The sequence below is a fragment of the Loxodonta africana genome, chromosome 23 (assembly GCF_030014295.1).
Source record: "Loxodonta africana isolate mLoxAfr1 chromosome 23, mLoxAfr1.hap2, whole genome shotgun sequence".
Classification (NCBI taxonomy): domain Eukaryota; kingdom Metazoa; phylum Chordata; class Mammalia; order Proboscidea; family Elephantidae; genus Loxodonta; species Loxodonta africana.
Genome location: NC_087364.1, coordinates 28,026,511 through 28,050,112, shown reverse-complemented (window position 1 = coordinate 28,050,112; position 23,602 = coordinate 28,026,511). Strand labels below are relative to the sequence as shown.

The 23,602-nt window shown below is 38.7% G+C and overlaps 1 protein-coding gene across 9 annotated transcripts in view; it reads right to left on the bottom strand.

Annotated features, from left to right (window-relative positions):
- The window catches only part of ZDHHC20 (zinc finger DHHC-type palmitoyltransferase 20), a 107,739-nt gene that overhangs the window by 25,894 nt on the left and 58,243 nt on the right, over positions 1-23,602 (bottom strand). For 7 of the 9 annotated variants that reach the window (XR_010319116.1, XM_064275352.1, XM_064275347.1 and 4 more), the window contains 4 exons: positions 22,554-22,674; positions 21,818-21,887; positions 20,633-20,665; positions 20,102-20,222 (listed from right to left, as the gene is read on the bottom strand). Coding sequence is in view for 8 of the 9 variants with exons in the window: in XM_064275352.1 (XP_064131422.1) it covers positions 20,102-20,222; positions 20,633-20,665; positions 21,818-21,887; positions 22,554-22,674 (345 nt within the window). In the remaining variant the exon portion in view is untranslated. Of the gene's footprint in view, positions 1-19,441; positions 19,890-20,101; positions 20,223-20,632; positions 20,666-21,817; positions 21,888-22,553; positions 22,675-23,602 lie in introns of those variants that run through there. The other 2 variants (XM_064275355.1, XM_064275351.1) reach the window with 2 other exon arrangements.

Below are 23,602 nucleotides of genomic sequence, written 5' to 3'. Positions count from 1 at the left end.
GCTCTCTAAAGGCCATCTATTTTCTCAAAGAAAACAGACAGGAACATTAAGCTCTGCAAGCTTATTTCAGGCACCCTTTAAATACACACCTTTTCCACCCAGTCTTTAAAACAAAGATTTGTGTCTGGGAGACAGCAAAAATTAAAATTTTTTGAAAAACAGACTTAAAAAAGTTTTTTTTTTTTTAAATAATTTTTATTGAGCTTTTTTTTTAAGTGAACGTTTACAAATCAAGTCAGTCTGTCACATATAGGCTTATATACACCTTACTCCATACTCCCACTTACTCTCCCCCTAATGAGTCAGGCCTTCCAGTCTCTCCTTTCGTGACAATTTTGCCAGTTTCTAACCCTCTCTACCCTCCTATCTCCCCTCCAGACAGGAGATGCCAACACAGTCTCAAGTGTCCACCTGATACAAGTAGCTCACTCTTCATCAGCATCTATCTCCTACCCATTGTCCAGTCCCTTCCATGTCTGATGAGTTATCTTCGGGAATGGTTCCTGTCCTGGGCCAACTGAAGGTTTGGGGACCATGACCGCCAGGATTCCTTTAGTCTCAGTCAGACCATTAAGTCTGGTCTTTTTATGAGAATTTAGGGTCTGCATCCCACTGATCTGCTCCCTCAGGGGTTCTCTGTTGTGCTCCCTGTCAGGGAAGTCATCGGTTGTGGCCGGGCACCATCTAGTTCTTCTGGTCTCAGGATGATGTAAGTCTCTGGTTCATGTGGCCCTTTCTGTCTCTTGGGCTCATAGTTATCGTGTGACCTTGGTGTTCTTCATTCTCCTTTGCTCCATGTGGGTTGAGACCAACTGATGCATCTTAGATGGCCGCTTGTTAGCATTTAAGACCTCAGACGCCACATTTCAAAGTGGGATGCAGAATGTTTTCATAATAGAATTATTTTGCCAATTGACTTAGAAGTCCCCTTAAGCCATAGTCCCCAAACCCCCGCCCTTGCTCTGCTGACCTTTGAAGCATTCAGTTTATCCCGGAAACTTCTTTGCTTTTGGTCCAGTCCAGTTGAGCTGACCTTCCATGTGTTGAGTATTGTCCTTCCTTTCACCTAAAGTAGTTCTTATCTACTAACTAATCAATAAATAACCCTCTCCCCCCTCCCTCCCCGCCCCGTAACCACAAAAGTATGTGTTCTTCTCAGTTTATACTATTTCTCAAGATCTTATAATAATGGTCTTATACAATATTTGTCTTTTTGCCTCTGACTAATTTCACTCAGCGTAATGCCTTCCAGGTTCCTCCATGTTATGAAATGTTTCACAGATTCGTCACTGTTCTTTATCAATGTGTAGTATTCCATTGTGTGAATATACCACAATTTATTTAACCATTCATCCGTTGATGGACACCTTGGTTGCTTCCAGCTTTTTGCTATTGTAAACAGAGCTGCAATAAACATGGGTGTGCATATATCTGTTTGTGTGAAGGCTCTTATTTCTCTAGGGTATATTCCGAGGAGTGGGATTTCTGGGTTGTATGGTAGTTCTATTTCTAACTGTTTAAGAAAACGCCAGATAGATTTCCATAGTGGTTGTACCATTTTACATTCCCACCAGCAGCGTATCAGAGTTCCGATCTCTCCGCAGCCTCTCCAACATTTATTATTTTGTGTTTTTTGGATTAAAGCCAGCCTTGTTGGAGTGAGATGGAATCTCATCGTAGTTTTAATTTGCATTTCTCTAATGGCTAATGATCGAGAGCATTTTCTCATGTATCTGTTAGCTGCCTGAATATCTTCTTTAGTGAAGTTCGTGTTCATATCCTTTGCCCACTTCTTGATTGGGTTGTTTGTCTTTTTGTGGTTGAGTTTTAACAGAATCATATAGATTTTAGAGATCAGGTGCTGGTCGGAGATGTCATAGCTGAAAATTCTTTCCCAGTCTGTAGGTGGTCTTTTTACTCTTTGGGTGAAGTCTTTAGATGAGCATAGGTGTTTGATTTTTAGGAGCTCCCAGTTATCCGGTTTCTCTTCATCATTTTTGGTAATGTTTTGTATTCTGTTTATGTCTTGTATTAGGGCTCCTAACATTGTCCCTATTTTTTCTTCCACTATCTTTATCGTTTTAGTCTTTATGTTTAGGTCTTTGATCCACTTGGAGTCTTTGTGCATGGTGTGAGGTATGGGTCCTGTTTCCTTTTTTTGCAAATGGATATCCAGTTATGCCAGCACCATTTGTTAAAAAGACTATCTTTTCCCCAATTAACTGACACTGGGCCTTTGTCAAATATCAGCTGCTCATATGTGGATGGATTTATATCTGGGTTCTCAATTCTGCTCCAGTGGTCTATGTGCCTGTTCTTGTACCAGTACCAGGCTGTTTTGACTACTGTGGCTGTATAATAGGTTCTAAAATCAGGCAGAGTGAGGCCTCCCACTTTCTTCTTCTTTTTCAGTAATGCTTTATTTATCCGAGACTTCATCCCCTGCCATATGAAGTTGGTGATTTGTTTCTCCATCACATTAAAAAACGTCATTGGAATTTGGATTGGAAGTGCATTGTATGTATAGATGGCTTTTGGTAGAATAGACATTTTTACTATGTTAAGTCTTCCTATCCGTGAGCAAGGTATGTTTTTCCACTTAAGTAGGTCCTTTTTAGTTTCTTATAGTAGTAATTTGTAGTTTTCTTTATATAGGTCTTTTACATCTTTGGTAAGATTTATTCCTAAGTATTTTATCTTCTTGGTGGCTACTGTGAATGGTATTGATTTGGTTATTTCCTCTTCGATGTTCTTTTTGTTGATGTAGTGGAATCCAAGTGATTAAAAAAAAAAAGTTTTGATAAATAGTTTCTAAATACTAGATCTGATGGTTTCTTATCACCTTCAGCGTTAACTACCTTGGTTCAAGCTTGGATTATTGCAACAGCCTTTTAAACGCATGTTGTCTCCATTGTCATACGTTCCCCTTTTACAGTCTACTTTCAACTCAGCAATCACCACTATCCTTTTAAAAGTCAAATACTGATCATTACCTTGATCACTCTCCATAAAACCAAAACCTGCCCCCTGTAATAACTACCCCAATACTCACCAAATCACTTTCCCTGCTCTACTTTTGTTTTCTTCATAGCATTTACTTTCTAACATATGGTATAATTAATTTATTTATCTCCTCCTGCTCAAAAGTAAGCTCGACAAAGATAGGACTCTGTTTTTTGATTACTAATAAGCAAATAAGTTCAAGTGCCTAGAACAATAATGCCTGGCACACAGTAAGTGCTCAATAAATATATGTTGAGTAAATGAAGAAAAAGGTAAAACTAAGTTTACTAGTGCTTCCTCACTCATGATAAATCTAGAGAATATTTATTCTTTGATTAATAAATCACTATACACAAATACTACCTCAACTTCTCGATAAGGAAACATGAAGTTTTCGCACGTGGACTTCATTTATCTGGCCCTGAAGTCTCTTCTTTCAAATACGGCCACTGAATACAGTAGGTAGTAAGCTGAACAATGGTGCCCAGCTCAGGACAACAAAGGCCAAATCCATGAGATTGTGACTACAGAGAGGGAGTGGTGGTCTTTTCTAATATTCACAAAAGCACTGTGAGTACTAACTAGCACCCCCTGGTTTTATATGCTCAAGTATTAAAAATCTAATGATACTTTGACGAAAATCCCTCTTGGTAGAGGCTGCAAGACTTTGAAAATGCCTAAGAGTAAAGGCCTACACTGCCTGGAAAAAACTGTTCGTAGAATTACGGACATGAAAGGTGATTCTGATGAGGGATCAGAAGGAAGTGAGGAGAGCCTTGAAGAAAGTCTCTATCATCTTAGATAATAAATATGGTGCCAGCAACAGAATATTGCTAGAAATGTGGACATTAAACGTGCTTCTGGTGAGGCTTTAAAAGAAAATGAAGGGCAGGGAGCCAAGATGGCGGAATATACAGACGCTTCCGGCGAGCCCTCATTACAACAAAGACCCGAAAAAACAAGTGAAATGACTATATTTGTGACAAGCTAGGAGTCCTGAGCTTCAAAGGCAAGCTTAGAAAACGAATTGAGGGAAAGGGGGAAGAAGAGACCATTCAGAAGCAGACAGGAGTCACTGCACCTGAATCGCAGGGAGCCCTCAGGCACCATTCCCGGAGTAGTGGTGATGATGGGCTGTTACTAGCATTTTGCTGGCTGCAGTTTCCTCAGGGAGAAGCAGCCAGCCACATAGCCTACTCACACCTCCGGAACCTGATAACAATGGCGCTCCAGGCAAAAGCTAAGTACTTGCATATATTATAATGCGCCCCCCGCCCTCCACCAGCAAACTGGCTTCAGTGGATGAATTCCCTGGGCCTGAGATAGGCACGGTTGAGCACCTACAGCCATCCTCCTGGCCTTGGGGAAGAAAATATTTGCATTTGGGGGAAAAGATAATTTGCTAGCTCCACTAACCGGGGGAACTCAGGACAGAAGCAGCTCCTTTCCAGGCATAAACCGTCCGTGGACTTTGAGCACCTTTCCCTTCTGCATGGACTTGTGTGGGCCTATTTCGGGAGAATAGGCCTTTGCTGGCAGACGCCAACCATTTCAGCTATGCAGTGGAGAGGTGGGTGTTTGATGTTTGACATTGCTTTGCCTATTAAACAAGGTCCCCATCTACCCACATCAGGGACCTAAGGACTGGTAGCTCCACTCAGGTAACACTGCCACCTGAGACAGCGGTCCAAAGATAACTAGTACCTCCCAGTCCTTATAACCAAAAACTTTGGGTGCCCATGGTCCACTGCAGAACCCGCACACCTGCACAGTCTAGGGAACAGGGACGTGCTTTCCTCAGAGACACTCGGGATCGGCTCTCAGCCCTCTGCCTTGTTCAGAGCATGACCTCCGGCTGCAATCAGATACTGGTATATACACCAATCACCCCTGCCCCTCTAAGAGTGTAGGACAGAGCCTGTACCACACACTTGATGATCAGCTACCTAGAACCCTGAGCTAAATTCATACAAGAAAACTGAATGGACACCTAGACTGATATACCTGATAACAGCTCTAGCAATCTGGGGAAAGGACGTCAGAGCTCCAAAGGCTAAAATAATCAAGCTAGCTCACTCAAGCAACCCATAGGGGTATACCGAAACAAAACAAAGCAAGAAGCTATGACATAGTAAGCAAGCATAAACTTAATATGATAACTTATAGATGGGTCAGAGACAACAGTCAATATCAAGTCACATAAAGAAACAGACCATGATCACCTCAACAGACTCTCACAACAAAGAATCCAGGGGTCTTCTAGATGAAAGTGCGTTTCTGGAATTACCAGAGGCAGAGTACAAAAGTTTATGATAAGAACCCTTCAAGACATCAGGAAGGAAAAGAGATAATATGCAGACAGAGCCAAGGAACACAGATAAAGCAATTGAAGAAATTAGAAAGATTATTCAGGAACATAATGAAAAGTTTAATATGCTAGAAAAATCCATAGACAGGCAGCAATCAAATTCAGAAGATTAACAATAAAATTACAGAAGTAGACAACTTGATAGAAAGTCAGAGGAGCAGAATTGAGGAAGTAGCAGCCAGAATTTCTGAACTCAAAGATAAACCACTTGGCACTAATATATTTGAAGAAAAATCAGATAAAAGAATTAAAAAAAAATTAAGAAATTTTGAGAATCATGTGGGACTCTATCAAGAGAAATAACCTACAAGTGATTGGAGTACCAGAATACAGAGGGATGACAGAAAATACAGTGAAAATGGTTGAAGATTTGTTGGCAGGAAACTTCCCTGATATCGAGAAAGATGAGAAGATATCTACTCAAGATGCTCATCGAACTCCACACAAGGTAGATGTTAAAAGAAAGTCACCAACACATATTATAACCAAACTTGCCAAAACCAAAGATAAAGAGAGAATTATAAGAGCAGTGAGGGATAAATGAAAAGTCACCTACAAAGAGGAGCCAGTAAGAATAAGCCTGGACTACTCGGCAGGAACCATGCAGGCAAGAAAGCAATAGGATGACATATTTAAAAAACTGAAGGAAAAAAATTGCCTACCAAGAATCATATATCCAGCAAAACTGTCTCTTAAATGTGAAGGTGAAATTAGGACATATCCAGATTAATATAAGTTGAGGAAATTTGTAAAAACCAAACCAAAATTACAAGAAATACTAAAGGGAGTTCTTTGGTTAGAAAATCAATAATATCAGGTATCAATCCAAGGCTAGAACACTGGGCAGAGCAACCAGAAGTCAACCCTGACAGGAAAATTCAAAAAAACAAAGCAAGAGTATTAAAAAAAAAAACTCAAAACAGGGTAACAGCGATGTTATTACACAGAAGAAGACAACATTAACATAATAAAAAATGACTAAGAAATGTAATCATATACCTTCCATATGAGGAAGATATGGCAATACAATAAATAAAATTTAGTTTTAAATTTAGAAAAACAGGAGTGAATAATAAGTTAACCACAAAGGAGGCAAACTACCCTACTCATCAAAATAAAATGCCAGAAAAAAATAGAGACTCAGCAGAAACAAAATCACCAACAACAAATATGAGGAAAGGACAATATGTAAAGAAAATCTACTCAGCGCATAAAATTAAGTAGGAAAAAGAAACTGTCAACAACACACAAAAAGACATTAAAATGACAGCACTGAATTCATACCTATCCATAATTACCCTGAACGTAAATGGACGAAATGCACCAATAAAGACACAGAGAGTGGCAGAATGGACTAAAAAACAAGATCCGTCTATATGCTGCTTACAAAAGACACACCTTAGACTAAGAGACAAAAACAAACTAAAACTTGAAGGATGGAAAAACATATATCAACCAAACAACAATCAAAAAAGAGCAGGAGTGGCAAGATTAATTTCTGACAAAATAGACTTTAAAGTTAAAACCATCAGAAAGGATAAGGAAGGACACTATATAATAATTAAAGGGACAATATACCAAGAAGATATAACCACATTAAATGTTTATGCACCCAATGACAGGGCTGCAAGATACATAATACAAACTCTATTAGCATTGACAAGTGACATACACAGCTCCACAATAATAGCAGTAGACTTCAACACACCACGTTCGGTGAAGGACAGGACATCCAGAAAGAAGCTCAATAAAGACATGGAAGACCTAAATGCCACAATCAACTAACCTGACCTCAGAGACATATACAGGACACGCTACCCAACAGCAACCAAGTATACTTTCTTTTCTAGTGCACATGGAACATTCTCTAGAATACACCACATATTAGGTCATAGGGTAAACCCTGTTGTTGTTGTTCTTAGGTGCTGTGGAGTCGGTTCCGACTCATAGCAACCCTACGCACAACAGAACGAAACACTGCCCGGTCCTGTGCCATCCTTACACTGTTATGCTTGAGCTCGTCGTTGTAGCCACTGTGTCAATCCATCTCATTGAGGGTCTTCCTCTTTTCCGTTGACCCTGTACTCTGCCAAGCATGATGTCCTTCTCCAGGAACTGATCCCTCCTGACAACAAATCCAGAGTATGTAAGACACAGTCTCACCATCCTTGCCTCTAAGGAGCATTCTGGCCGCACTTCTTCCAAGACAGATTTGTTCGTTCTTTTGGCAGTCCATGGTATATTCAATATTCTTCATCAACACCACAATTCAAAGGCGTCAACTCTTCTTCGGTCTTCCTTATTCATTGTCCAGCTTTCACATGCATATGATGCGATTGAAAATACCACGGCTTGGGTCAGGCGCACCTTAGTCTTCAGGGTGACATCTTTGCTCTTCAACACTTTGAAGAGGTCCTTTGCAAAAGATTTGCCCAATGCAATGCATCTTTTGCATTCTTGGCTGCTGCTTCAATGGCTGTTGATTGTGGATCCAAGTAAAATGAAATCCTTGACAACTTCAATCTTTTCTCCGCTTATCATGATATTGCTCATTGGTCCAGTTGTAAGGATTTTTGTTTTCTTTATGTTGAGGTATAATAATGAAGGCTGTGGTCTTTGATCTTCATTGGTAAGTGCTTCGAGTCCTCTTCACCTTCAGCAAGCAAGGTTGTGTCATCTCCATAATGCAGGTTGTTAATGAGTCTTCCTCCAATCCTGATACCCTGTTCCTCTTCATATAGTCCAGCTTGTTGAATTATTTGTTCAGCGAAAAGATTAAATAGGCATGGTGAAAGAATACAACCCTGACACACACCTTTCCTGACTTCAAACCTATCAGTATCCCCTTGTTCTGTCCGAAAAACTGCCACTTGATCTATGTGAAGGTTCATAATGAGCACAATTAAGTGTTCTGGAATTCCCATTTTTTGCAATGTTACCCATAAATTGTTATGATCCACGCAGTTGAATGCCTTTGCACAGTCAATAAAACACAGGTAAACATCTTTCTGGTATTCTCTGCTTTCAGCCAGGATCCATCTGACATCAGCAATGATATTCCTGGTTCCACGTCCTCTTCTGAAACCGGACTCAATTTCTGGCAGTTCCCAGTCGATATACTGCTGCAGCCATTTTTTAATGATCTTCAGCAAAATTTTGCTGGCGTGTGATATTAATGATATTGTTCTATAATTTCCACATTCAGTTGGATCACCTTTCTTGGGAATATGCATAAATGTGGATCTCTTCTAGACAGTTGGCCAGGAAGCTGTCTTCCCTATTTCTTGGCATGGATGAGTGAGCACCTCCAGCGCTGCTTCTGTTTGTTGAAACATCTCAATTGATATTCCATCAATTCCTGGAGCCTTGTTTTTCGCCAATGCCTTCAAAGCAGCTTGGACTTCTTCCTTCAGTACCATTGGTTCCTGATCATATGCCACCTCTTGAAATGGTTGAATATCAATTAATTCTCTTTGGTATAATGACTCTGTGTATTCCCTCCATCTTCTTTCGATGCCTCCTACGTCGTTTAATATTCTGCCCAAGGAATCCTTCACTATTGCAACTTGAGGCTTGAATTTTTTCTTCAATTCTTTCAGCTTGAGAAATGCCGAGCTTGTTCTTCCCTTTTGGTTTTCCATCTCCAGCTCTCTGCACATGTCATTACAATACTCTGTCTTCTCGATATGCCCTTTGAAATCTTCTGTTCAGTTCTTTTACTTCATCAATTCTTCCTTTTGCTTTAGCTGCTCGAAGCTCAAGAGCAAGTTTCACAGTCTCCTCTGACATCCATCTTGGTCTTTTCTTTCTTTCCTCTCTTTTCAGTGACCTCTTGCTTTCTTCATGGATGATATCCTTGATGTCATTCCAGAACTTGTCGGGTGGTGCTCACTAATGTTAAATGCATTCAATCTGTTCCTCGGATGGTCTCTAAATTCACGTGGGATATACTTAAGGTCATATTTTGGCTCTTGTGGACTTGCTCTGATTTTCTTCAGTTTCAGCTTGAACTTGCATATAAGCAATTGATGGTCTGTTTCACAGTTGGCACCTGGCCTTGTTCTGACTGATGACATTGAGCTTTTCCATCGTCTCTTTCCACAGATGTAGTCTATTTGATTTTTGTGTGTTCCATCTGGTGAGGTCCATGTGTATAGTCACCGTGTACATTGTTCAAAGAAGGTATTTGCAATGAAGAAGTTGTTGGTCTTGCAAAATTCTATCATTTGATCTCCGGCACTGTTTCGATCGCCAAGGCCATTTTTTCCAACTGCTGATCCTTCTTCTTTGTTTCCAACTTCCGCATTCCAATCACCAGTAATTATCAATCCATCTTGATTGCACGTTTGATCAATTTCAGACTGCAGCAGCTGATAAAAATCTTCTATTTCTTCATCTTTGGCCTTAGTGGTTGGTGCGTAAATTGCAATAATAGTCGTATTAACTGGTATTCCCTGTAGGTGTATAGATATTATCCTATCACTGACAGCATTGTACTTCATGATAGATCTTGAAATGTTCTTTTTGACAATGAATGCAACACCATTCCTCTTCAAGTTGTCATTCCCAGCATAGTAGACTATACGATTGTCCGATTCAAAATGAGCAACAGCAGTCCATTTCAGCTCACTAATACCTAGGATATCGATGTTTATGCATTCCATTTCATTTTTGAAGAGTTCCAATTTTCCTAGATTCATACTTCGTACATTCCAGGTTCTGATTATTAATGGATGTTTGCAGCTGCTTCTTCTCATTTTGAGTCATACCACATCAGCAAATGAAAGTCCCGAAAGCTTTAGTCCATGCACGTCACTAAGGTCGACTCTAGTTTGAGGAGGCAGCTCTTCCCCAGTCATCTTTTGAGTGCTTCCCAAGCTGGGGGGCTCACCTTCCAGCACTATATCAGACAATGTTCCGCTGCTATTCATATGGTTTTCACCAGCTAATGCTTTTCAGAAGCAGACTGCCGGGTCCTTTTTCCTAGTCTGTCTTAGTCTGGAAGCTCAGCTGAAACCTGTCCTCCATGGGTGACCCTGCTGGTATCTGAATAACAGTGGCATAGCTTCCAGCATCACAGCAACACACAAGACCCCACAGTACGACAAAATGAAAGACATGCGTCTGTCAAGCAAGCCTTAGCAGAATCCAAAACATTGAAATATTACAAAGCATCTTCTCTGACCATCAGGCCATAAAAGTGGAAATCAATAACAGAAAAAGCAGGGAAAAGAAATCAAACAGTAAAATAAACAATACCCTGCTCAAAAAAGACTGGATTATAGAACACATTAAGGATGGAATAAAGAAATTCATAGAATCCAATAAGAATGAAAACACTTCCTATCAGAACCTCTGGGACACAGCAAAAGCAGTGCTCAGAGGCCAATTTTTATCAATAAATGCACATATCCAAAAAGAAGAAAGGGCCAAAATCAAAGAATTATCCCTACAACTTGAACAAACAGAAGGAGATCAACAAAAGAAACCCTCAGGCACCAGAAGAAAACAAATAATAAAAATTAGAGCTGAACTAAATGAAACAGAAAACAGAAAAACAACTGATAGAATTAACAAGACCAAAAGCTGTTTTTTTTTGAAAAAAATCAACAAAATTGAAAAACTACTGGACAGACTGACAAAAGAAAAACCGGAGACCAAGCAAATAACCCGAATAAAACACAAGATGGGCGATATTACAACGGAGTCAACTGAAATTAAAAGAATCGTATCAGATTACTATGAAAAATTGTGCTCTAACAAATTTGAAAACCTAGAAGAAATGGATGAATTCCTAGAAACACACTACCTACCTAAACTAACACAAACAGAGGTAGAACAACTAAATAGGCCCATAACAAAAGAAGAGATTGAAAAGGTATTCAAAAACCTCCCCCCACAAAAAAAACCCTGGTCCAGACGGCTTCACCACAGAGTTATACCAAACTTTCAGAGAACAGTTAATACCACTACTACTAAAAGTATTTCAGAGCAAAAGATGGAATACTACTAAACTCATTCTATGAAGCCACCATATCCCTGATATCAATATCAAGTAAAGACACAAGAAAAGAAAATCACAGATCTATATCCCTCATGAATATAGATGCAAAAATCTTCAACAAAATTCTAGCCAATAGAATTCAACAATATAACAAAAAAATAATTCACCATGACCAAGTGGGATTCATACCAGGTATACAGGGATGGTTCAACGTTGGAAAAATAATTAACGTAATCCACCACATATATAAAACAAAAGATAACAATCACATGATTTTATCAGTTGATGCAGAAAAGGCATTTGACAAAGTTCAACACCCATTCATGATAAAAACTCTCACCAAAATAGGAATAGAAGGAAAATTCCTCAACATAATAAAGGACATTTATACAAAGCCAACAGCCAACATCACCCTAAATGGAGAGAGCCTGAAAGCATTCCCACTGAGATCAGGAACCAGACAAGGAGGCCCTTTATCACCACTCTTGTTCAATATTGTGCTGGAAGTCCTAGCCAGAGCAACTGGGCTAGATAAGGAAATAAAGGGCATCCAGATTGGTAAAGAAGTAAAATTATCTCTCTTTGTAGATGACATTATCTTATACATAGAAAACCCTAAGGAATTCTCCAGAAAACTACTAAAACTAATAGAAGAGTTCAGCAGAGTCTCCGGATACAAGACAAACATACAAAAATCACGTGGATTCCTCAATACCAACAAAAAGAACATTGAAGAGGAAATCACCAAATCAATGCCATTTACAGTAGCCCCCAAGAAGATAAAATGCTTAGGAATAAATCTTACCAGAGATGTAAACGACTTATACAAAGAAAACTATAGTACACTTCTGCAAGAAAACAAAAGAGACTTACATAAGTGGAAGAACATACCTTGCCCATGGATAGGAAGCCTTAACATTATAAAAATGTCTATTCTACCAAAAGCGATCTATACATTTAATACAATCCTGATCCAAATCCCAACGACATTCTTTAATGAGATGGAGAGACAAATCAACAACTTCATATGGAAGGGAAAGAGGCCCCGGATAAATAAGGAATTGCTGAAAAAGAAGAACAAAGTAGGAGGCCTTACTGTACCTGATTTTAGAACCTATTATACCACCACAGTAGTCAAAACAGCCTGGTACTGGTATAACAACAGATACAGAGGCCAATGGAACAGAATTGAGAATCTAGATATAAATCCATCCACATATAAGCAGTTGATATTTGACAAAGGCCCCAAAACAGTTAAATGGGGAAAAGACAGTCTTTTTAACAAATGGTGCTGGCATAACTGGATATCCATCTGCAAAAAAATGAAACAAGACCCATACCTCACTCCATGCACTAAAACTAACTCAAAATGGATCAAAGACCTAAATATAAAATCTAAAATGATAAAGATTGTGGAGGAAAAAATAGGGACAAAGTTAGGAGCCTTAATACACGGCATAAACAATATACAAAACATTATTAAGAATGCAGAAGAAAAACTAGATAACCGGGAGCTCCTAAAAATCAAACACCTATGCTCATCCAGTGTCTTCACCAAAAGAGTAAAAAGAATACCTACAGACTGGGAAAAAGTTTTTAGCTATGACATTTCCGATCAGTGCCTGATCTCTAAAATCTACATGATACTGCAAAAAACTCAACTACAAAAAGACAGATAACCCTATTAAAAAATCGGCAAAAGATATGAATAGACACTTCACTAAAGAAGACATTCAGGTAGCTAACAGATACACGAGGAAATGTCCACGATCATTAGCCATTAGAGAAATGCAGAGCAAAACTACAATGAGATTTCATCTTACTCCAACAAGGCTGGCGTTAATCCAAAAAACACAAAATAAATGTTGGAGAGGCTGTGGAGAGACTGGAACACTTATTCACTGCTGATATGAATGTCAAATGGTACAACCACTTCGGAAATCTATTTGGCGCTTCCTTAAAAAGCTAGAAATAGAACTACCAGCAATCCCACTCCTCGGAATATATCCTAGAGAAATAGGAGCCGTTATACCAAAGGATATATGCACACCCATGTTTACTGCAGCACTGTTTACAATAGCAAAAAGATGGAAGCAAACAAGGTGCCCATCAACAGATGAATGGATAAATAAATTATAGTATATTCACACAATGGAATACTACACAGCGATAAAGAACAGTAAGGGATCTGTGAAACACTTCATAACACGGAGGAACCTGGAAGGCATTATGCTGAGTGAAATTGTCAGCTGTAAAAGGAGAAATATTGTATAAGACCACTATTATAAGAACTTGAGAAACCGTTTAACCTGAGAAGAAAACATTCTTTTGTGGTTACAAGAGGCGGGAGGATGGGTGGGTGGGAGAGGGGTATTCACTAATTAGTTGGTAGGTAAGAACTACTTTAGGTAAAGGGAAAGACAACACAGAATACAGGTGAGGTCAGCACAACTGGACTAAACCAAAAACAAAGAATTTTCCTGAATAAACTGAATGCTTCAAAGGCTGGTGTGGCAGGAACGCGGGTTTGGGGACCATGATTTCAGGGACATCTAGGTCAATTGGCATAATAAAATCTATTAAGAAAACATTCTGCATCCCAATTTGAAGAGTGGAGTCTGGGGTCTTAAACGCTAGCAAGCAGCCATCTACGATGCATCAATTGGTCTCGACCCACCTGGATCAAAGGAGAATGAAGAACACCAAGGACACAAGGTAATTACAAGCCGAAGAGACAGAAAGGGCCACATGAACCAGGGACTACATCATCCTGAGACCAGAAGAACTGGACGGTGCCCAGCTACAATCAATGACTGCCCTGACAGGGAACACAACAGAGAACCCCTGAGGGAGCTGGAGAGCAGTGGGATGCAGACCCCAAATTCTCATAATACGACCAGACTTAATGGTCTGACTGAGACTGGAAGGACCCTGGTGGTCATGGCCCCCAGAGCTTCTGTTCACCCAGGACAGGAATCATTTCCGAAGCCAACTCTTCGGACATGGATTGGAATGGACAATGGTTTGGAGAAGGATGCTGGTGAGGAGCGAGCTTCTTGGATCAGGTGGAGACTTGAGATTATGTTGGCATCTCCTGCCTGGAGGAGAGATGAGTGTGTGGAGCGGGTTGGAAGCTGGCAAAATGGACGCAAAAAGAGAGAGTGGAGGGAGAGCGCGGGCTGTCTCATTAAGGGGAGAGTAATTGGGAGTGTGTAGGAAGGTGTATATAAGTTTTTGTGTGACAGACTGACTTGATTTGTAAACTTTCACTTAAAGCACAATAAAAATTAGAAAAAAAAGAAAAAAGGAAGAACTTGTGAGTAGACAATGGAAGACTGAAGATGTTTTTTATGCAGTGGCAGAGAACTTGTCTGAATTACATTCAAATGTCTGGTGGGAGGTAGAACTTGTAAGTGATGAACTTGAATATCTTGCTGATGAGATTTCTAAGCAAGATCTTAGAGGGGCCATGTGGTTCCTCATGCTGCTTACCGTAAAATGAGAAGAAACAGATGGACTTAAAAATGAACTGTGCAAAAATGAAAACAGAACTTAAAGATTTGGAAAGTTCTGTGGTATAAACGTGTGTCCTGGAATTTTCACCAAGGATATGGCTACACAATCTTTTGCTAAAGAAATTAAGACTGTGACTGATGGATCTAACCAATGACCACAGGAGAAAACCCGTCAGGTTAGGCTGAAGAAAAATCCACTGCCATTGAGTAGATTCCAACTCACAGTGACCCTATAGGACAGAGTACAACTGTAGCACAGAGTTTCCAAGGAGCATCTGGTAGATTCGAACTGCCAACCTTTTGATTAGCAGCTGTAGCACTTGACCACTATACCACCAAGGTTACGCTGAAGAGGATAGAGAAAGAACGAAAGAAAAGAAGAATGCTATCTGCCTTTTGGAATTCTAGAGGCAGGAAACAGGCCAAAGGAGCTACAACTGTTGTCCTCCAAGAAAAGGACTATCCCTGGAGTAGTTCAGAGATTAGGAGAACTGGCGGATGAAGTATGGGAAGTAGTGCTGCCTAAGTTTTAAAAGGTGGAACTAAGGCCTACTGGGCTTCACAGGGTAGGGTGAGAACCTCCCAGGTTTCAGAGACAGATCTTCACCAACTTGGCTTCAGAGTATGGAGCTGCTGTTCACAAATGACGGGGGAATGGGCTGCTGCCCAAAGCTGAGGGGGTGGAGCCACTATGCCCAAGGTCAGAAGAACAGGGCCTGCTGGGGCCAAAGGTGTGGTGTCACCACTCAGATGGACTAGGGGAATAGGGTTGCCCAAAGCTGAGGGGGCAGAGCTGCTGTCCCAGTGTACCTAGAAGAAGGGGTTTCCACCAAGAATCCAGAGGGCATGGTCAACATTCAGAGTCTGGAGGGCAGGGCCATTGCCCAGATGGTCCTGAAGAACAGAGGATTATTTTCAAGCCTTGAGAGCTAACATAAATTGTTCTGCGGGGTTTTGGACTTGCTTGATAACTGTTATCCCTTCTTTCCCTCCAATTTCTCCCATTTGTAATGGAAATGTCTTCTTTGTGCCTGTTCCACCATTGTCCTTTGGAAATAGATAACTTGTATTCTAGATTTCACAGGTTCACAAACGAAGAGGAATTTTGTCTCAGGATGGAATACTCCTAAGTCTCACCTATATTTGATTTAAATAATTCAGAAGATGAGATTTTGGACTTGGAGTTGATTTAAGACTTTTGGAATGATGTGATGGGGTGAATGTGCTTTGCATGTGGCAAGGACAGCCCTATGCCTGTGGTTATAATCCCATTTGGGAATAGGTTGTTATGTTAGTGAGGCAATATCGGTATAGGGTATATCTTGAGTCAATCTCTTTTGACATATAAAAGAGATTAAACAAGCAAGTAGAGCAGCGACGGAGGAAGTGAGATGCCAGGCCACATGAAGACTGTCCAGGAGCAGAAGCTCAGAAGAGACAAAGACTTTCCTACAAAAGCTGACAGAAAGAGGACGCCTTCCCCTAGAGCCAGCACCATGAATTTGGATGTTTAGCCTCCTAAATTGTGAGGAAATAAATTTCTGTTTGTTAAAGTCATCCACTTGTGGTATTTTTGTTACAGCAGCACTAGACAACAAAGACATCATATTTTCCTCAAAACTTGGCAGACACTACACTTAAGAAAGGGAGAAAATAAAGGCAGGAGAAATTAGGAAATGGAGGATCTAAACCACATCTGTGATATTAGGATTGGAATGATTTGAGGCACACTGAATTGGAAAAAAACAAACCAAAAACCAAACACATTATCGTTGTCAAGACAATTCCGACTCATAGCGACCCTACAGAACAGAGCAGAACTGCCCCATAGGGTTTCCAAGGCTGTAAATCTTTAAGAAAGCAAACTGCCACATCCTTCTCCTGTGGAATGGCTGGTGGGTTCAAACCACCGACCTTTCAGTTAGCAGCCGAGCACTTAACAACTGTGCCACCAGGGGAAACTAATAAAAACATCCAGTAAATGCTTTCTATACATCAAGCATGTACATTATTTAATATAACCCTCATATCAATCTTATGGAAATCCCGGTGGTGCACTGGTTAAGTGGTACGGCTGCTAACCAAAGGGTCGGCAGTTCGAATCCACCAGGTGCTCCTTGGAAACTGTATGGGGCAGCTGTACTGTGTCCTATAGGGTCGCTATGAGTCAGAATCGACTTGACGGCACTGGGTTTGGTTTTTGGTTTTTATCAATCTTATGAGATAGGTATTATTCCAACTTTTAAAGATGAAGGAACAAAGAATCTAAAGTTTAAGTATTTTGACCATATTTACTTCCAAATTTACAAATATTTACTGAATGCCTAGTGAGTACCAGAAAATATTCTGGGTACATCAAAAAACAAGAGACTAAAATCCCTGCACTTGTGGACCTTACAGTCTAGTAAATAAATGGTATTTGTATGCAAACAAGCCTATTTTTCTTTTTTACCATCCTGCTTCTAGACCTAAGTTTCAAAAGGGAATAACAATAACTCAAAGATGACATTAATTTTTCTGGCCTGGTGACTGACAAATTTGCATAGATTTTGTTCCCACTGAATCAGGTAAACATAGGAAAAACAGTGGGGAAAGAAGGAAATGAGGTTGGTTTTACACACTGATTTTTATGATGCTTTCACAACAGTTTAATATACAGAAATGGGGGCCTGAGGATCAGAGCTTAGCAGGTGTCAGAGCTAGGATTGAGAACAGTGATTGTGAAAGTCATAGGAGCATACAAGACCACCAGAAACACACTAGAGAGCAAAGAGTGAAAAAGTCAAGGATGAGAACAAAAGATCAACAATCTCTCCAAACTAAAGATGAGAAGATCGGAGGCAGGGAAACTACAGTACTGAAAAAGAAACAAACTGAACATAATTAAAGAATGTTGACATACTGTGACAAATGTAACTAATGTCACTGAACTACTTGTGTGGAAATTGTCAAATGGGAACCTAACGCTGTGTAAACTTTCACCAAAACTCAATAAACTATAATTAAAAAAAAAAAATACAGTGGAGAATAATCCCTTGCACAGTCACAGCAAAAATGATAAAGTATTTAGAAAAAAATGTTAGCCAAAATGTATAAGATATACACAAGGAAAAACTCATACTATATACTTGACTGTAAAGATGTTATTTTCCCCAAATGAGTCTATAAGTGTAATGTAATTCCAGGAAAGATCCAATCAAACAAACCAACCAACCCTACATTTAAGGGGCTGAGGGAGTGGGGTAGAGGGAGAAAAAGAAAGAAAGGTTAGGAAAAGAAATAGTTGTGAAGAATATCTTGATACCCAAAGATAGAATTTAAATAAAGGGGTGGAAAGTTTAGAAATTATTTAAAAATTTTATCAAAATGGTACATGCACAGATAAAATCAAATAGTGTTAAAAGGCTATTAGTGAACAACAGTGGTTGTTCTCTGCCCCATTCCCAAAAAGCAGTTACTTTCAACAATTTTAGTAGCTTTTTTCCCCTAAAAAAACTTCCACATTAAAAAAAAATTTTTAACTCTATTAACTGTTTTGAATAGATTAATACTTCTACCTAGTACATAAAATTCAAAGGATCACTGTAAAATGCACATCTCCCCTGCATTCCAATTGCACTCTCCAGGGGCAACTACTGATAGCAATTTTTAAATTCACTCTCCTAGGGGTCCCACCAATGCCGTGGAGTCTAGGGGTAGTCTTTACATATACAAATAATGTATACTTGTATATGATTTTCTATCAAAAAGGCAGCATACTACATACATTTCACATTAATATCTCATAAAGAGCTTCCTCATTCTTTCTTAAGGATGAACACTAATCCTTTCTAAACATATATTCTAGTTTAAGTAGTCCCCTTCTGATGGACATTTGGATTGTTATCATTTGCCATGAGAAACAAGGTTGTACCTACAGAGGCAGGAAGCAGATTAGTGGTTGCTGGGGCTGGCAATGTTACTTTTATTCCTCTCAGCCTGACTCAAAGAAAAGCAATTACTCCCCTAAAGGTAATTTAACTACTGGTACCACATTGATGGACCAATCTGGATCACCACAAGAGCTTACTGTATCCTGTTTAACTTATAAACAAACGTGTGTATAAAGGCAATCTGTAGCCCTGTCTACCCTCAGATCCATTATAAATTCTAACTAGTAAAATTAGAAAAAAGTATATCTTCTCATAATAAAGAATGAAATAAATCTTTAGGATATACCATCTTAAAAAGTCTCAAATATTATTTAAGACAAAAAACAGACTTACCGAGGGGTATTCAGTAATTAGATAGTAGATAAGAACTACTTTGGGTGAAGGGAAGGACAGCACACAGTACAGGGGAGGTCAACACAACTGGACTAAACCAAAAGCAAAGAAGTTTCCTGAATGAACTGAATGCTTCGAGGGCCAGCGTAGCGGGGGCAGGGGCATGGGGACCATGGTTTCAGGGGACATCTAGGTCAATTGGCATAATAAAATCTATTAAGAAAACATTCTGCATCCCACTTTGATGAGCACCATCTGGGGTCTTAAACGCTAGCAAGCAGCCATCTAAGATGCATCAATTGATCTCAACCCACCTGGATCAAAGGAGAATGAAGAACACCAAGGGCACAAGGTGATTACGAGCCCAAGAGACAGAAAGGGCCAACATGAACCAGCGACTACATCATCCTGAGACCAGAAGAACTAGATGGTGCCTGGCTACAACCGATGACTGCCTTGACAGGGAACACAACAGAGAACCCCTGAGGGAGCAGGAGAGCAGTGGGATGCAGACCCCAAATTCTCGTAAGACCAGACTTAATGGTCTGACTGAGACTGGAAGGACCCTGGTGGTCATGGCCCCCAGACCTTCTGTTGCCCCAGGACAGGAACCATTCCTGAAGCCAACTCTTCAGACATGGATTGGACTGGACAATGGGTTGGAGAGGGATGCTGGTGAGGAGTGAGCTTCTTGGATCAGGTGGACACTTGAGGCTATGTTGGCATCTCCTGCCCTGGAGGGGAGATGAGAGGGTGGAGGGGGTTAGAAGCAAAAAGGACACAAGAAGAAAGAGTGGAGGGAGACAGCAGGCTGCCTCATTAAAAAAAAAAAAAATTGAGTATTTGGGAGTGTGTAACAAGGTGTATATGGGTTTTTGTGTGACAGACTGACTTGATTTGTAAACTTTCACTTAAAGCACAATAAAAAAAAAAAAAACAGACTTACCGTCCAAAATTTTATAAAGTACTGTAAAACTGTTGTAGCCACGAAAAGGCAATATAATAGGGAATATAATAAAAACAGCAGGAAAAATTTGTAATTAGAAAATCCCACACAGTTATTCACCCTAGAAGAATAAAGAAAGTCATACTGTAAAAATAAGATTAAGTCAGAAAATTTTAATCATTGTTACTTGGTAACAGGTCATTTCAAAAGTGTAAGGGAGCAATGTCTTAACTGTTTGTGTTTTTAATAAATTCTATAAAGAATAAAATTATGACATTTATTTGAAATTTTAATCTTAATTCTTAAATACATCATTCATTATTTGAGTTAAGGATATCTTAAATATATTTTCAAAAGAAAAGCATTTCATATAAATACATACATACACACACATAAACAGATCAGTCTTACGCCTATGAATAATTAAAATGACCTTCAAAATAGGAAAACTGAGATAAATGACCCTAAATTCTCCTCTCCCTCCCTCTCCGCCCCATTATATAATTTCTCCCCCCCCCTTTTTTTACATACCAAGGACAATGATGATCCATCTTAAGAACACATCTAAGAAACAAACAAGAAAATTCATGTAGAAAATTCCTCCAATTCTAATTTCTTTAATTTGAATTGAAAATCTAATTAAATTTTCTTTAAAATTTTCCTTTTACAAATATAGTTTAGAGAACCAAGCCAGCTAACATCAGGTTACAGGTAATTTCTGATATTTTCACAAGTAACTTCATAGGTAAGAGGTAATGATTTTTGCTACTGAGAACTCACTTCAGCACAGCCAGTTGCACTGGACCACATCAAATGATAGTTTAATGTACAGATCTGATGCATGGCACTTAGTACTTTAGACAGTTACAGTTTACAAATTAGCTGAGGGAAATAAAATGCAATATAGATGACTCTTATATGTTATTTTAAATGTGTGCACGCCATAAAAACAAAATTCTACAAGCAAATATGTCAAAAATCTCAACACTGATGGGATTGTAGATGGTTTTTTCCCTCATATTTTATAAAATTTTACCCAATGGATAAGCATTGCTCTACTTTTACAATCAGGAGAAAGAAAAAAAAAAAAACCCTCTCAAATTTGCCCCATCAAGTATATGTATTCTATATTTGAATAAATTTAGACCACAGACCATCTCAAATAATATGACAAATGCATAAACTAATACCCAGAAGGTTAAGTAGCTTGTTTAATTAACTATCAAGGACTAATTGGGATTCTCAAATTAGGGCTCTTTCCTTCAACACACTACCTTATCACAAGGTATTACAATGTGCACATGTGCACATGGAGTAAATTACTGCCAGGCACCATCTTCTGGTCTGGTTTGTGAAAGTTTTAATATCAACATTAATAATAAAACGGCAAAATGGTCATGGTCTTTTAAATGGCGGAAACAAACTTACCTTTCTCAAGGCAGTTATTACTACTTACTCATCAATATTATATTAAACACAAGTGTAGGAAGCTGAAGAAAATTCTATCAACTAGTACAGGGACTGTTATCAAAGACTACTTCTGGGTATATCCTAGCCTGTATGAATATTTCAGTTAGCCCTTTATGCACAGCAAGTAATGGGAGGAGGTGTTTGTTCAGTATAAACTATATAAAACACTCCTTTCCCTTATATTCTCCTATCAGCAATTTCCAGTGCTGGGTTTAAATGGGAACAAATGAGTGAATCACAACTTACATGTCACATGCTGAGCAGTGATGTGCACGATCAGGTTTAATCAACTGACATCTTTCACAATATCTGATGGCTACATTTAAGAATTAAAAGAAAGTTGTTGAAAGATATACAAGTTAACTATTTTGACTATAACTTGTTTTCATGTCTTTTATAAACAACTCTGGGAAACTGACAACTAATAATTTTTAAATACTAAAATGCACTGGAGTGTCTCAAATCAAAATGTCAAGTGATACAGAATCCCAGAAATGTAGTTCACCCCAGCAATTTTCAAATGAAAAAAGAGTAGAGTCAAAGCAAATAAATGACCTTGAACCCTTTTCTTTTCCTTTTTGTCTTTTGTTTCTTCTCCTTCTAAGTTAACATATTCTTGATTAACTATACTTTTTATTACTCAGTGATGACATACAATATTCAAATCAACTTCTCAAATGATAGTTTGCTAAGAATAATACTTCACAAAGTTTTAGCTATGAGGGATGAGTTTAAAAAAAAAAAAGACTATGCAAAGAAAAGAAACTCTTACATTAATTTGAGCCCCTTAAGAACATCTATATACATATTTACACATCTGTATCTGGAACAACATAAAAACGCAGGAGACAGGAAAACTTTGTTCCTGCAGATGTTATTTGTAGCAGCAATTAACGGTCAAATCATGCAAATACATCATCGCAGAACTGAATATATTTAAAAAACCACCTGAAAAGGAAAATTTAAGATTTGCTGTTCTTACTCCTTGAAGCCGATGTGGTATAGATAGGTAAGTCCCTTGCTGCTCTTCTCAAAATTTCTTGCTGTCTTTCTTGGCTGAATTCCTTTTCATAACGTTCCTTTTCAGAGCTGGATAAGTAGAACTATAAAAAGAGAGAAAACTGAATTTTTTTATCCCATGATAATATTACTATCATGCTCAGAGTTTTATCCAGAACAAAGACCAAAAATATTTTGTTTTATGAAGGCACAACTTGTGTTCAAACTTAATTTTAAGAAGTTAAATCCAGCACATTTTAATAAAAACTACATGCCTTTGACATATTAAAAAATATTTACCCTTCATACTAATAATGATGGTAAAGACCATAGGCTAAATATTTTTGTATCTTTGTTTTATTTCACAGTAAGATTAAATTCTTCCATCAAAAAAGCTTAATATATATAGTTGCTATTAGTAAAGCTTTTGGTGTTGGAAGGTTACTGTCAAGAGATTTTAATTTTTAAAGGATGTTCAAAGGTTTGTCATGCTTCAGGATAAATCACAGGCATGGGATCCCACTATTTTGTGGCCAAATGTTTCTATGAGGTCAACAGGTCATTCTTTTTTTTAAACTCTATTTTGTTGTTGTTGTTGAAAATATATACAGCAAAACATACAATTCAACAGTTTCTACATGTACAATTCAGTGACACTGATTATATTTTTCAAGTTGTGCAAACACTGTCACCCTCCTTTTCTGAGTTGTTCCTCCCCCATTAGCATAAACTTACTGCCACATAAGCTTCCCATCTAACCCTTCAAGTTGCTGCTCACTTTGATCCCATTCAGAATAGTTCCCAAAAGAGCATAACGTCAAGGCAGACGTTTTTTACTACTTTAAAAAAAAAAAATTACTTTAGTTAACCATTATTTGGTTTTGAGAAGACTGCAGAGGTTATTTCTGGCCTAAATTTTAAAAGATTATCTCAGGACAATAGTTTCAGGGGTTCATCCAGCCTCCCTGGCTCCAGAAAGATTGAAGTCCACGGGAATTTGAAATTCTTCAACAGGTGATTCTTTTACTACTT